General features: G+C 39.1%; 1 protein-coding gene across 2 annotated transcripts in view; it reads left to right on the top strand.

Annotated features, from left to right (window-relative positions):
- LOC123510756 (tigger transposable element-derived protein 1-like) overlaps window positions 1–13877 on the top strand; it is a 136982-nt gene extending 123105 nt beyond the window's left edge. For both annotated transcript variants that reach the window (XM_045266111.1, XM_045266110.1), the window contains one exon: window positions 9371–13877. In XM_045266111.1, coding sequence (XP_045122046.1) covers window positions 9371–11142 — 1772 coding nt within the window. In that variant the 3' untranslated portion in view covers window positions 11143–13877. The remainder of the gene's footprint in view (window positions 1–9370) is intronic.
- Window positions 13878–14376: the final 499 nt, after the last annotated feature.

The raw sequence follows: 14376 nt of genomic DNA, 5'->3' as shown, positions 1-14376 counted from the left end.
AAAAAAGAGAAAGATGATTTACAGAGATTAGCCAAGGAAATATTTCAAGTTATCAAGTAGAAAGAATCTTTATGCATGGTACAGTGTCCAAGAAAAATGTGTTTACAGAACATTAAGTTTTATCATTGGTTCACTCTTGGAGTTTGTTTTCAGTGGAACATAAGTATATTTTTACAATTTTGGAAATTATACTTTATTGTGAAAAGTGGTTTAATATTATACATGATGGAATTCAAATTAAATTGTGGCATGGGTCAAGGAAATTACCAGATGTGTAAGTAGGTGGCATATAGTTGGTTGGAACCTTGCCAATAGTTAATCCAAACACTGTATTTTCACTTGGTTCTGATTGGCTGCTGCTTCATTGACTTGCCCCATTAGTCGGCATCTTGCTCCTAACTAATGCAGTGGTGGGCACTGTAATTTCCTGAATAGAAGCATAGAAATATTAAACAATTTAGATGAAACTGGTTCAAACAAGGAGTATTAATAACTTAAAGCTAAGTTTGGTGCTCACAGATATGGAGGCAGGATAACATGAGCATAGTTCTTTTTCCATAAAACACAACTTGGTAAATGCATCATTCAAAGATTTTCCAAAAATTACCATTTGCAAAATTACCATTTGCAAGGCTTGTTTCCCATAATCCATGTAAATATTGAGGAGAAATTGTATTTCTAACATATGGTTGGAAAGTAATAGGAAGTTTATCAGAACCTGTGCTGAGATTATCTGAGCTTATTGGAATATAAGCCCACTTTCTTGAAATACAGTAAAACCTCGCTTGACGAATGTCTCTAGGGACGAACAATTCGGGAGACGACCCAAAAATTAGTCATTACAGTCAACCCTCGGCTATCGCGACTTCAGCTATCGCGTTTTATTGCTATCATGCACCCATGAAAAGCTGCTAAAATTTCATTATTGCGACCTCAGATGCCTGCTATCGCGCGCCCAGCCATGACGTCATGGGGTATCTGAGCGCTCATTGGCCAAAACCGATACCAGAATTTTGGCCGATTCCGATACCGATACTGATACCACCTAATTGGGCAGATACCGATACTACTATCGATACCGATACCACCGATACCGATACTACTATAGTGATTACTGCACTGGACACCAGGATGAGTTGGTGGACAGCGATCGTTATCAGATGGGAGGCTTTGTTTTGGGGGATGTTGTAAGTCCTGAGAACGTTTGTGAAATAGGAGCAATTCTAGAAGCTTTTTGAAGCCATTTGCAAAGGTAAATTACTCAGTAATCAATATCTTATATCGAATATATCACTAAGTAGTAAATTCCTTTTAGGTATCGTAAGTATCGGCATAAAATAAGCTGATACCGATACCCAAAAAATGGGCCGACACCGATTCGATACCGATACCGATGCATCGGTACATCTCTAGTAAATACAATGAGCTGATGTAATTTTGACATGTTTTAATTGGTATCAATGGATTATACAGTAATTTAAAAAGAAGTAAAAATGAGGGATATTAGGAGTAAAATTTGTGGTTGTGGTACCAATAACAATTTTCACCATTAGTTGTTCAATTCGCTATCGTTTTTTATAGCGCTATTTCGGCCCCAATTGGGCGCGATAGCCGAGGGATAAGTGTATATCGACCCAGGGGACGAACGATATTTCGGGGGATGAACGTGGTTAAACGGCTCGCCGGCAGGCGAGCCGTTTGTGTGATAGCCAACCCGGCTATCACACAACAACAAAACGAAACTTAAGCACAAAAGAAAATAGAAACAGGAACATACAAAAAATATTAGCCACCACGATTTTCTCCTGTTTTTCCTGGGCATGGTGATGTTACCGGCGCGCTTTACTGTAGCTTCCTTGTTGCTCTGGTGGCTCTCAGCGTTGCTGTCATGATCATCCTGGCCATGTCCAGGTACTGCAGATTGTGGCACATCCATCGCAGCTGTTTCCTCGCTTGCCTGGCAAGGAACACCGCCCTACTGAACACTCCTCTCACACTGAGCATCACCTCCGAGGATCAAAGGAACTTCCTGGCCACGTACCTTTAACTTCCCTTCTTGGAAGTCCAAACTTGCTCCCACACGCGTGAGGAAGTCAATCCCCAGCAGGCAAGGGTCTTTCAAAGGCAGAGACGAAGACCGGCAATCTTTCCATGTTTCCTACGCCGATGTTCACTATAACAGAGCCCCTAATAGCGGCACTGACTTGTGACGCTACACAGCTGTTGTGTAGCTCTGGCACGCTGCGCACATCCAAAGTCCTCTCTCATGACTGTCTTCTCGGATCTTGTCTGTCTTCCTCCCCATCCTCCTCTCCTCCATTCCATTATGCCATTAACGTCCAGTCTCTCAAGTAATTAATAACCTTTTTTTTTTTATTAATTTTCTGATCATTTTGATAGCATTTAGGTAAGTAAAACAATTTAGGCTTTCCATAATTATTTTGTTCATGTCATGCATACATTAAAGGTCTATTTTGAATGGGTTTTATGGACAAAAGTATGATTTTTTTTTTTTGGTCTGGAACGGATTAATGGTATTTTAATACATTCTTATGGGAAAAATTGATTCAGGGGACATACAAATCGGGTGACGAACAGGATTTAGGAACAAATTATGGTCGTGAGCTGAGGTTTTACTGTATACAAGAAGGAGGATAGGAAGAAGAGGATGACATAAGAAGAGGGTGAGTAGGAAGATATGGTAATGAAGAGCAAGGAGGTTAGAGAACAAAAAAATGTAACATAGCCAGTTGTTTCTAACACAGAACAGGTTACACTGATACACTGTTTAGATGAGATTCACATTAAAATTTTAATGAAAGCTGCTGCAGTATATGACCATGGTTTTGATATGGTTGAGACAGGCATTCTCAAAATTAGAATACAGATTTCCCTTGCTTTATGATTGGTTTATTTTCCTGAAAACCAGATAGAATAACAAAGATAGAATAACAAAGGTTCAATATGATTTATTTTAATGGGGAGAGTAACCTAGGCCTAGTTTGTTTTGAGAGAGAGAAAACTTTTCTGTGCCATCCAAAGAGGTATTGTTATTGGCTTGTTATTGTTTTTACACAGGTTTCCCCATAGGTCTATATCCAACAGCAAAATGAGAAAAATGAGCTTCAGTTAATTTAGTGGGTGCCATTCGTACTTACAGTAGCTGAAGGCTCAATAAAGGCCAGAAAAAAACTTGTTCCTTGTCATCTAAAGTGGATGGAACAGACCCTTTTTCTGAATTGACATAAATCAAGAGGGCTTTTTGTTGTCACAAGGGAGGTAGAAAGAAACATGTGGTGGCAAATCTGGTCATCAATCCACAACCTTCAGAGTCTTTCCATTTCCTCTATTATTGGCTCCCTCTTCTTTGTTAGCATGTTTGCCATTCATTAACTTCTTAATTCCAGGCAATAGAAAATTGCTCCCAGCACCATATCTGGGCTGGGTGGGGCTGGGGAGATACTTAACTCACAGGCTGCTCTCTCTCTCTCTCTCTCTCTCTCTCTCTCTCTCTCTCTCTCTCTCTCTCTCTCTCTCTCTCTCTCTCTCTCTCTCTCTCTCTCTCTCTCTCTCCATGTAAATAATGATGGTAGTAAGTGATTTTTCATAAAATACGTACATTTAGAAATAAACCCACGCAAATTTTAGAGAAAAATTTACAGTTTGCCTTCTCTTGACCATTTTCTGAAGATGACAAATAAGAGCAAATTTTATTTTTTATAACAAACTAATCCATTGGTATCATAAAAAAAATCAATAAATAAAATATAATTATTTCCAGCAGGGTGCATTGGTACTTATCCTGTTATAAGCGAATCATACACCTTTGTAATAATGTTGAAAGTCAAGTAAGCCATTGTATCTTATATGACTTACATTTTGAAGATTTCAAACAGTGTCCAGAAAAAAACAAAACAAAAAAACACCATCTTTGCAGAGAAGACTGTGGCGTAGTGGATAAGGTGGTGAGTGTTGGATTGGGCAGACGTCTATGCGTAGGTTCAAATCCCACCACATATTGCCTCGATACTTTGCCATTTGTCGAGTCATTTAAAGTTACCTACATGTCACCATGATACCCAGGTTCTAGGTGGTTACACCAAAGATACACTTGGGTGGTGATATAGGTCCTAATGAAATTTCTTGGGCGCCTAATGAGTGGAAGCTTAACAGTGCTTCCAATACTCTTCAAGTTACCTACAGCTTCTACAGGCCAAAAAAAAATAAAAAAGCTACTGTAATGCAATATGTGCCTCATCAGATATGTCATGAGTGCTCCGATGCCGCAACATACGTGTCATCGTGTTGAAGGGGTTAATATGAAAGCTGTCTCACATGCTTTCTTCACACTTGCTGCTTGTTTGATGACAATGGAGACAGTGGATTGGGGCAACTGCAGGGTTCTGGTGATAAAGTTGGCACCATTACCTCCCTCTTGGCACTTTACAGTTACAAGCTTTTTCTCTATAAATAAGCTTATCCTTGATCTTTTGGCCTTCAGTTCACCAGCACTAGTTGTTGCAGTCTGGATGGAAGACATCATGCTTGTATCACTCATAATACCCAACAATGAATGTGACTTTTAGCAAAACACAGACACTGGTGTAGAGACTGACTGGCTAAGTAAACACAACTGAAAGACTAGCAGGAATGAGTTCTGATTGGTGGCCGATCCATCGTGGGTGGTGCTGCAGTTGTGGTGTGTTTGTTTACATTCTGGTGATCGGTTAATGATCAGATAAACAAGCCCTGACATTGGGAAGTGAGTGAGTGGATAAAAGGCATAACAATTGGATAATCAAATTATTGGATAGTGAACCAGTGAATAGCAAGGGAAACCTGTATAGTAAAGTTCCATTAATTCACACCCCAATGAATCAAAATTCCCAATAGTCTGTATTTTTTAAGGTATGGTAAAGAATTAATTTATGGGTAAAATCAAATTTATACCTGGTGCCAGAAGCACCTTAGTGGCAAGGGGTGGAAGTAGTCACTGCTACCGGCGGTCCTCTAGCTCCAGAGCAAGTTTTTGGAGGGTGGAGAGATGCCCAGTGAACGGCAAGCTGTAACACTTTTTTCCTGCTCCATTTATGGGGCATGAGGTATCTTCGTTTATTACTTACTGCTCTATTACTTATGTATAGTGTTTTCAGGGGCACATCTTGGGATGCATTCCATGAGATGTTACTGCCCCATCCCCTGTCCCACACGCACCTGCTTGCACTGCACCCTGCCCCTCACCCACTTTGGTTGGGCAAGTTGATCAACTATTGCACTCTGAAGCATACAAAATGGTTGCCCACAAGAGAGTGGCTACTTTCTTCATAGTAGAAGAGCTCTCTGACAACCCTGTGCTAGATGCTGTAGACATTATTCATAGTAGAAATGAAATTCTAAGTAGGCAAGAGGAGAAGAGAAGCCACAGAGTCCTGTGAGAGGTTTGCTTATCAACAACATTACCCCCACAAGGAGAAGCGGTATATGTATCACTTACTGTGAGCTTTCTTAAGCCATGGGTAACATCATAATCCCACTATAGTGCACTGTGGAGTGCTCCGTAATCTTTCAGAGCTCATTTTGAAAACATCATTGATAATCTTATGTACTTCTGGTCCCCTGCATGTCAGATTAATGGACATTTACTTTATTTCCAGACTACTTACAACACTTAGGATTTTTTTCATGTAGAGAGAGTCCCTGGTTTACAGCAAGCTTGACATTTATGAAGAGACCCAGCCTTACTACTGCTACAGAGTGTGAATTATTAATAGTCTTGGTGAACTAGGAAAAGTGCTTCTAAATAAAAGCACAGATGGCTGGCTATATAGTGGCCTTAGCACAGGAAAAAAATTGCTGCCACCTTAATTGTGCAGACTATGGGAAGAGGACAATTCATTAGCTATCTACATAAATGGGTACTTATCAAGCAAAGAAAGACATACAACTGATGGTAAGTCAAGTAGAATTCTGATAAAAACCATGGGGGGTGAAGATATGGTGATTAAAACTTGGCGGTGAAGTTGTTGTTGTTCCTCAGACTTGTTCATTCGATGAGGCTCTATTACTATTGATGCACTACCTATAAGTTTCATGGATTCCATCCCTAGGTTTGGTTCCAATCACAATTTTTGTAAAGTAGGCTATTTGAATGACAACCTATATATTTTTATGTTTGTAAATTCAATTTGTTTGCAAAATCTAATAATAATAGGTATTTAGGCAAAATTTATGTGAAGGTAATGACAAAGACATGGGTCTTGATTCACCTTTGTGGTGAAGGTAAATCTTGCCTGATCATTGCCTTCCCAAGCTAAAGAAAGGCAGTGTTTGCTCTTAACCTCTTCACTACAGGCAACAGAAAACGGATGGCTCTTTGTGCCACATCTAGGCTGGGTGAGGGTGGGAGATACCTGACTCAGAGGCAGCTCTCTCTCTTTCTCTCTCACTCTCTGGTAAGTGATTTTTCAGGATAGTTATGTGCCAAAAGAAATAAACCCACACAAATTTTATAGAAAAAAGTATGGTTTGCCTTTTCAAAGCTATTTTCTGAAGATGACAAACGAGAGAAAACATTAGTTTTTATGGTAAAACTAATCAATTGTTATTATAAAAAGATTTAGAAAATAAAATAATCATGTTCAGCATGGTGCATAAATACTTATCCTGATATAAGAGAGTCATACACCTTTGTAATAATGTTGAAAATCAAGTATGGCATTGTATCATGTACAACCTACATTCTAAGAGATCTTACGCAATATCTGGCGAAGAAATCACAGCATCTTAGCAGAAAGCAGTCATGACCCAATATGCGCATTATCGGATATGTCACGAGTGTCCAGATGACGCAAAATATGCATCATTGTATTGAAGGGATTAAGAATACTGATTTCTCTTGGATGGTATCTGCCAACTAATGAAAATGGAAGGTATTGTTTAAGAATGTGGCTAAGAGTGTCTCAGTGTGGTTCCCCCCCAGAAGCAACGTGATCACACATGATGAGATCGAGTTGAGTCAACCTGCATTAAATTGAATAAATCACATTATTTAATCATGTTTCCTTTAATATCATGTCACGTTAAATCTAAATCATGTTATTCAAACTTGTGATAATCAAGAGTTGACTGTACATATTACTGAATAGCAAATATTTTAATTAAAACAAGGGAAAAAGACACCCTGACTCTAGAAAGACATGGACTATTTGCTTCAACATATAAGATACTAACTAGCACCAGGGTGGAATTCAATTACATGAATAAAAGTATGATGAAAAAAATCATTAAATCAAGTTTTTGCATTCGAGTATTGAAAAGTTTGACTATTAAGATGTTTGAACCTCCACTGTATATGAAATATTACTCTAGCATTCTACCTGGCTAAATGACAGGTCAAATGAGAAACAGGTCAAATGTCCTGACCCCAGCTGGGAATAAGAACAAGTGCAGAATTAAAACAAAGTAGGAACTGATATTTACCTTGTGCTAACTCTGCTAGCATTACTCGGATTTGCTGGATTTAGCCACCTTTGGTTTGTTCCAAATTCAAATTTTGTTCTAACTCTGAGGGTGAAAATTATTGCAATTTTTGTTTAACCCTTAATGTACGGTGATCGTTTCGGTACGATTGCACCATCATGTGCGGAGAGCCAGGGATCGTTCATTTAATCATGATTTTCCCGCGTTAAACGTTTGAATCTCTCCCCCTCACTATTGGTCCTGGGTCAAGTGGAAGTATCTGGCATCTTTTCTTGCTCGCCTGCTTGAGCCTTGAGACATATCTTCCCTCACAAGAGGTCATCTTTTCTCATTTTGAGGCAATCCCTGTGACCTGGAGGGAGGAAACGGTACTCCGAGTGATGTTATGTCAGTGTTACTCGGTAATGACATTGAGGAGTGATGAAAATGATGACAGTGATTTTTTTATTGAGACAGAAGAAAGTGAAGACTCCAGTAGTGATTCTGATAGTGATCTGGGAGACAGAGACCAATCCTCACATTGATGTTCATAAACCTTCTCACATAGCCTATTCCCCTCGAGCAATGCGCTGGTGTGTGTCACCCATGATTGCCTCTACAGGACTTTGCTTGTCGGCCAAGTCACGTGACTTCCATTGCTAATAAGAGTTGCCAGATTCCAATTATTATAGAAATCCACAATACTTGTAATATGTTTTTTTTTTTCTTTTCCTGTTTTCATATATCTGAGTTTGCATTTACTTGACATGAAAGTGCAAAAGTTCCTACTTTTACATCAAATTCCAATGCCCAAAAGGAGAGAGAGAGAGAGAGAGAGAGAGAGAGAGAGAGAGAGAGAGAGAGAGAGAGAGAGAGAGCATGCAGTGTTATTGAAGCTGGGGGGGTATTTCTTAGCAGTGGGTTCTACCATGAATTTTTTATATGCAATAACTTTGCTCTCAAAGGTCATAACATGTTAAAAACTACATCGTTGTACTCAGAATAACACAAAGAAATATGTTTTATAAGTAAAAATATTTTTAGCATTTTTGACAGGTGAGATTTTTCCCTGTTGTAACAGACGGAAAGTAAATCAACCCCCTTTACTTTAAGGGTTAAAGTCTGAATAGATCCAAGTCCGAGGTGTTCCAAATCCGAGGGTCCACTGTATCTAAAGTTGACAAATTGTTAGCCTTAAGATGGTCAATGGAGTGGCGGTCAGGAATTCTGTAAGACCTGACAATAATTATGTAGAATGCGGCTCTAGGCATCAACAGGTGATCCCTATGTATACCATGACATGGTGTATCCTTCAGTTTAATGTCAGCTGAATGCAATCCTCCAGACTTGGTATGTACTGTACAGTTTAATTCAGTAATCATGTTCACTTTATACATTATACATTACATGATCCTTTCAGGAATGTATCCCTCACATGATTCGAGAAATCTCTGTACTTCTATGTCATTCAAACAACACATCTATTTATAGAAATTCATTACTATACAGCTTTGTCTATTATTAAGAACTCAGTAGGTATGGGAGCATTGATAGAAGTGTCTACTTCCACTCTTCACCATTAAGGTGTATCTGGCGCCTGGTTTAGATTTGCACAGAGACCTGATTTTGACCATAGATAAATTTTTTTTCACTCCACCTTAAAAAGATGGATTATTGGGAAATTCTGGTTATCAGTGTTTGGATTAATGGACCTTCACTGTATTTTGAAAATTGCATATGCATTATATAACATATAGCATTCCTCTCATAGTATGCCATTTATGAGAACTGACAGTGTGGTGTCAGTCCTGCCTTAATTTGTGAAAGAGTATTTTTCATGCAAAGAATTGTTTGACTTTACTTATATTTTTTGCCTTGTGCATTATTGCTTTTTTTTTTTTTATTTCATAAGCCACCATGGGACCTAAGAAAGCTGGTGAAAGTGGAAAGGCAAGAAGAAAAATAAGAACAACAATAGAAATGAAGAAAGAGATAATACAAAAGCTTGAGAATGGCGCTCATGTTTCAAATCTGGCTCTACAGTATGGCTTAGCAGAATCATCGATCTTTACCATTCTTAAGAACAAAGATGCAATAAAAGAATCTAAGGTTACCAAAGGAGTGCCTGTAATCACCAAACAAAGATCACAGATATTAGAAGAAGTTGAGAAGCTGTTACTCATTTGGATAAAAGAAAAGCAGTTGGCTGGGGACTGTATTTCAGAAACGATAATTTGTGAGAAAGCGAGGCATTTGCACAAGGATTTGCTTAAGAAAACCCCAGGTAAAAGTTCTGTGAGTGATGTGTTTAAGGCTAGCCGAGGCTGGTTTGAAAACTTTAAGAAACGAAGGGGAATACATAGTGTGGTTTGTCAAACTTCAAATATGAACAAACAAGATGCGGAAGAATTTGTGAAAGAGTTTGGCGCATATGTGAGTGCTGAGGGTTATATCCCCCAGCAAGTGTTTAATTGTGATGAAACTGGACTGTTTTGGAAGAAAATGCCTAAAAGAACATACATAACCCAGGAGGAAAAGACTATGGTGGGACACAAACCTATGAAAGACAGGGTAACTCTTTTGCTTTGTGGTAATGCTAGTGGTGATTTTAAGGTGAAGCCAATGCTCGTTTATCATTCAGAGAACCCCTGTGTGTTTAAGAAAAACAATGTTATAAAAAGCAGGTTGCCTGTCATGTGGAGGGCCAACAGTAAGGTGTGGGTGACCAGACAGTTTTTCCTGGAATGGATCCATGATGTCTTTGCTCCTAGTGTGAGGGATTACCTTAATAAAAATAACTTGCCAATGAAGTGTCTCCTTTTGATGGACAGTGCTCCTGCCCATCCTCAACACATAGCAGCCATGTTACCAGAACAGTATGACTTCATCACCGTTAAATTTCTGCCTCCTAATACAACTCCACTGATTCAGCCAATGGACCAACAGATCATTTCTAACTTCAAGAAGTTGTATACCAAGGCACTTTTTCAGAGATGCTTTGAGGTTATTTCTGACACAGAGTTAACTCTCCATGAGTTTTGGAAAAACCACTTCAATATCCTGCATTGCTTAGGCATTATTGACAAGGCCTGGCAGCAAGTGACTCGCAGGTCCATGAACTTGGCTTGGAGGAACCTCTGGCCTGATTGTGTTGCAGAGAGAGACTTAAAGGGATTTGAGACAGGACCTGCTGAAGTTGTTGCTGACATTGTGTCTCTGGGCAAAAGCATGGGCCTGGAAATCAGTGATGATGACATCGAAGAACTGGTGGAGGAACACAGCACCGAGTTGTCTACCAATGAACTCAAACTCCTTCAGAAGCAGCAGCAGAAGGAGGTTCTTGAGGAGATATCTTTGGAGGAAGAGGAGGAAGGGGAGGTTGTGCCTAGTGCTCTTATTAATGAGATGTGTGCAAAATGGGATGAAGTGAAAACTTTTGTTGAAATAAATCACCCTGATAAGACAGTAGCAAGCTGTGCTATTAACCTTTTTAATGACAATGGTATATCTCACTTTCGTAACATTGCAAATAAAAGGCAAAAGCAAATTTCTATAGAAAAGTTTTTTGTGAAAAAGAGGCCTAATGAATCCCAGGCAGAATTTGTTAGCAAGAAGCAAGAAATGCTGGGGTTGGAAAAACTTTCTGAAGTTCTTATGGAGGGGGACTCTCCTTCTAAGCAATAACATCCCTTCCCTTCCACCTCCTCTCCACCCTTCACTTGTACCATCAAGACTTCTCAGCACAGGTAATGACAAGTAAAATTGATATTCTTAGGTTTATTCTCAGGTTGATCCGGGAATAGTTTATTTCTCTTACGTTCCGATGACAAGTCTTCTTCAGAGAGATACATTAGAACTCAGTACTATGCAGTATTTATACAATTTTTTGTGGTTCAGCCCATGGGAAGTGTGGCAATGGAGCATCCTGATTGATTCCTTTTCTTCATTGCAAAGATGACCAATAGTGCAACACTGTGTGCTAGAGTGTCGAAGCTTTTCTTGTGGTTGACCTTTTTCTTTGTCGAATTGCACGCATCTTCCACAGTCCTCCTCTTTCCCCTGTTCAGCCCTGAGTGTATGACTGAGGTGTTGCTTCAGTCTGATAAGTGACCCTCTTCATTGGCATGTATGACTAGAGAGTTGGTTGTCCTACGGTGGCGCAGATCGTTGTTGGGTTCATATTTTCTTCTCTCAAAGCCTCTCGCCATTTCCTTATAGTACACTGCTTCACACAAACCACAAGTGATCTTGTATGTGATGTTTTCTGGTGCCCTGTTATTTTTTTTTGATACATTGGCTGTTTACTTCTATTCTTATTAAGTATTATATGGCATTATTATGTGACCTTCCTTCCTCCTTTCCTTGCCTCTAGCTCTTGTTGTGATTGCAGATGCCTTCTTCCTTAGTCCTGTATAGTAAGCCTAGTTGGTATATCAGCTTACTAAAGGCAGTGGTTACATAATTGAGCACTTCCTATTGGAACTCTGTACTGTACATCCTCATGGCCCTCAGGTAGAAACCAATCACTACTCTGGACTTGGTTTTGTCATTGTGGTTGGACAGGAAGTGTGTCAAATTATCCTTGTTTGTAGGTTTTCTTTATACCCAAAATTTTTCACACTGACCATCTCTGTGTATCAATGTGTTTAAAAAGGATAAGTGGTTGTTTGTTTCTACCTGCATGGTAAACTGTATGTTTGAATTTATTCCACTGAGCTATCACAACTTGTTATTGATATCTGTATATTCAGAAACAATAATCCACATATATTCCTCCTCCTCAAGAAGTTCCATGAAGAGGGAGACCATCACTGTTCTTAATGGGGAGTCCATAGCCAATCCACAGTGCTGTTTGAACTCCTGCTCCTTATAAACAAACGTATTGAAGTTAACATAGAGTGACACTATTTGCATGTAATCACTTTTGTTGATAGGCAAATCACTGTCACACTAATCATGTAACACTCTTTGCTTTTTCTGCTGCTTCTTCCACTGGCACATTTATGAAGAGAGACATTACATTGAAGTTGGCCTTCTTATCCCAGAAGTCCACTTGCTTGAACCTCTTTATCAGGTCCATTGAGTTCTGTAGATGGACCCCACTAATCATTCCCAACATTCTTGACAAGGGTTCTACTAGAGAAGTAGCAAGTTGATGCGGAGCGCTCCCTATACCTGACGTAATTGGCCTAATGGGTACTCTGGGTTTGTAAATCTTATGAATCCCCTTGTCCTTGGTGGCCTTGGGGCCTCTTCCAGGAGACTGAGTAGATGTTTGCCTTCTGTACTCCTAGATAAGATCTTGACCAATCAGGAAGCTCCATTGCCAGATTTCTCGCAGTCTGAGCTGTAAGATATTATATATATGTATATTGCATACTCGAGTTGTATTGTATCTTTCTGAGAAAGACTTGTGGTCGAGATGCAAAAGTAAATTATTCCTTGGTCAACCTGAGATTTGTCTACTACCTTCACTACTCAACTGTCCATATAAATGTATAGTTTTATTCTTTATTCAGTTTTGTTTCAAATATTTTCTGTGTGTTAATTCTAGTGATTTTCATTGGTTTTGTTTATAAACTTGTACATAAAGTAATGTTGAAAAAGTTTTCATAAGAAGTAATTTTTTTTTTGTCTACCACCTTCACTACTCAATTGTCCATAAAACTGTATAGTTTTATTCTTTATTCAGTAGTGTTCCTAATTTTTTTTTGTGTTAATTGTAATTATTTATATTGGTTTTGTGTATGAACTTCTATACAAAGTAATGTAAAAGTTTTCATAAGAAATCATTTAGGCTGCAATTGAGGGAGCGAGCATCACGTGTAGTGTCACCCATATTGTTGTCAAACACAAGTGTGCACTGCCCTGAGTCACCACTTGTCAGCACTTGGTTTGAATAGGTGGGGCACCTCTGTAATGTGATCAGCTTTGATGATGTCATTAGCAAATAATGCAACCCAAACAAACATTAACAAGTGTTTTGATCACAGTTTCCTCTCTCTTTGCCACCATAACCATTGTAGCTTCCATTCCATCATCTTTTGCAAGGACCTCGTGAGCCAAGACAGCTATAGTCTGACCATTTTATGAAGATTGTTTAGGCTTTGGCTTTTTCGGGGATTTCCCACCCTGCGGCGCTGCCCAACCTTGTGCTGGGCAAATTATGGGATTAGAGTCTATGTGTCAGTGGGAACCTTGCTTCCCACACACCATTCTCTCTCTCTCTCTCTCTCTCTCTCTCTCTCTCTCTCTCTCTCTCTCTTTCTCTTTCTCTCTTTCTCTCTCTCTTCCATCCTGGCTGGTAGTGGGAGAGGAAGTGACTCATGGACTAACACAGTCACTCTGATGTATGACGTCACTCGGTCATCTAAAGGGATGTGACAACGCTCGGAGAAAACGTCAAATATTGTTGTGTTTGAAAAAAAAAAAAAAAAAAAAAAATGTAAAATATATTTAAAAAATAAACATAAATTACCCTAACTTGCCTTTTTCAAGCATCACAATGTATATATATACTACAACACCATTTAATTTTGAAGTATTAAGTATCTGACTTCAGGTGCGTATTGGTGTAAGTGTGACAGCGCCACAGGCCAGGAAATCCCTGAAAAAACCAGTGCCTAAACGAACTTCAGACTATAGTGATGCATCAGGAAGTCATCAGGAAGATCATTGTATGCTGTCTTGCTGTCAGTTAAATGCAGTTACTATACCAACAATGATCCTTTTGTTTATTCCAACTGAGATGCTTAAAAGTGTTTGATAGAGGATATGTGCTACTGGAACCACGAAGTGCATGCCGAGTCACTCTCTCAAACATAGCCTTGGGGCTCAGGAATGGACTAATCTATTTTATATTGATTTAAATGGAGAAAATGGTTTCGATTCTCAAACACTTGGGTTTATGAATTGTCT

Source organism: Portunus trituberculatus, chromosome 30, assembly GCF_017591435.1.
Source record: "Portunus trituberculatus isolate SZX2019 chromosome 30, ASM1759143v1, whole genome shotgun sequence".
Lineage (NCBI taxonomy): Eukaryota > Metazoa > Arthropoda > Malacostraca > Decapoda > Portunidae > Portunus > Portunus trituberculatus.
Note: the sequence above shows the minus strand (reverse complement) of the source record. Positions and strands in the feature narration are given on the sequence as shown.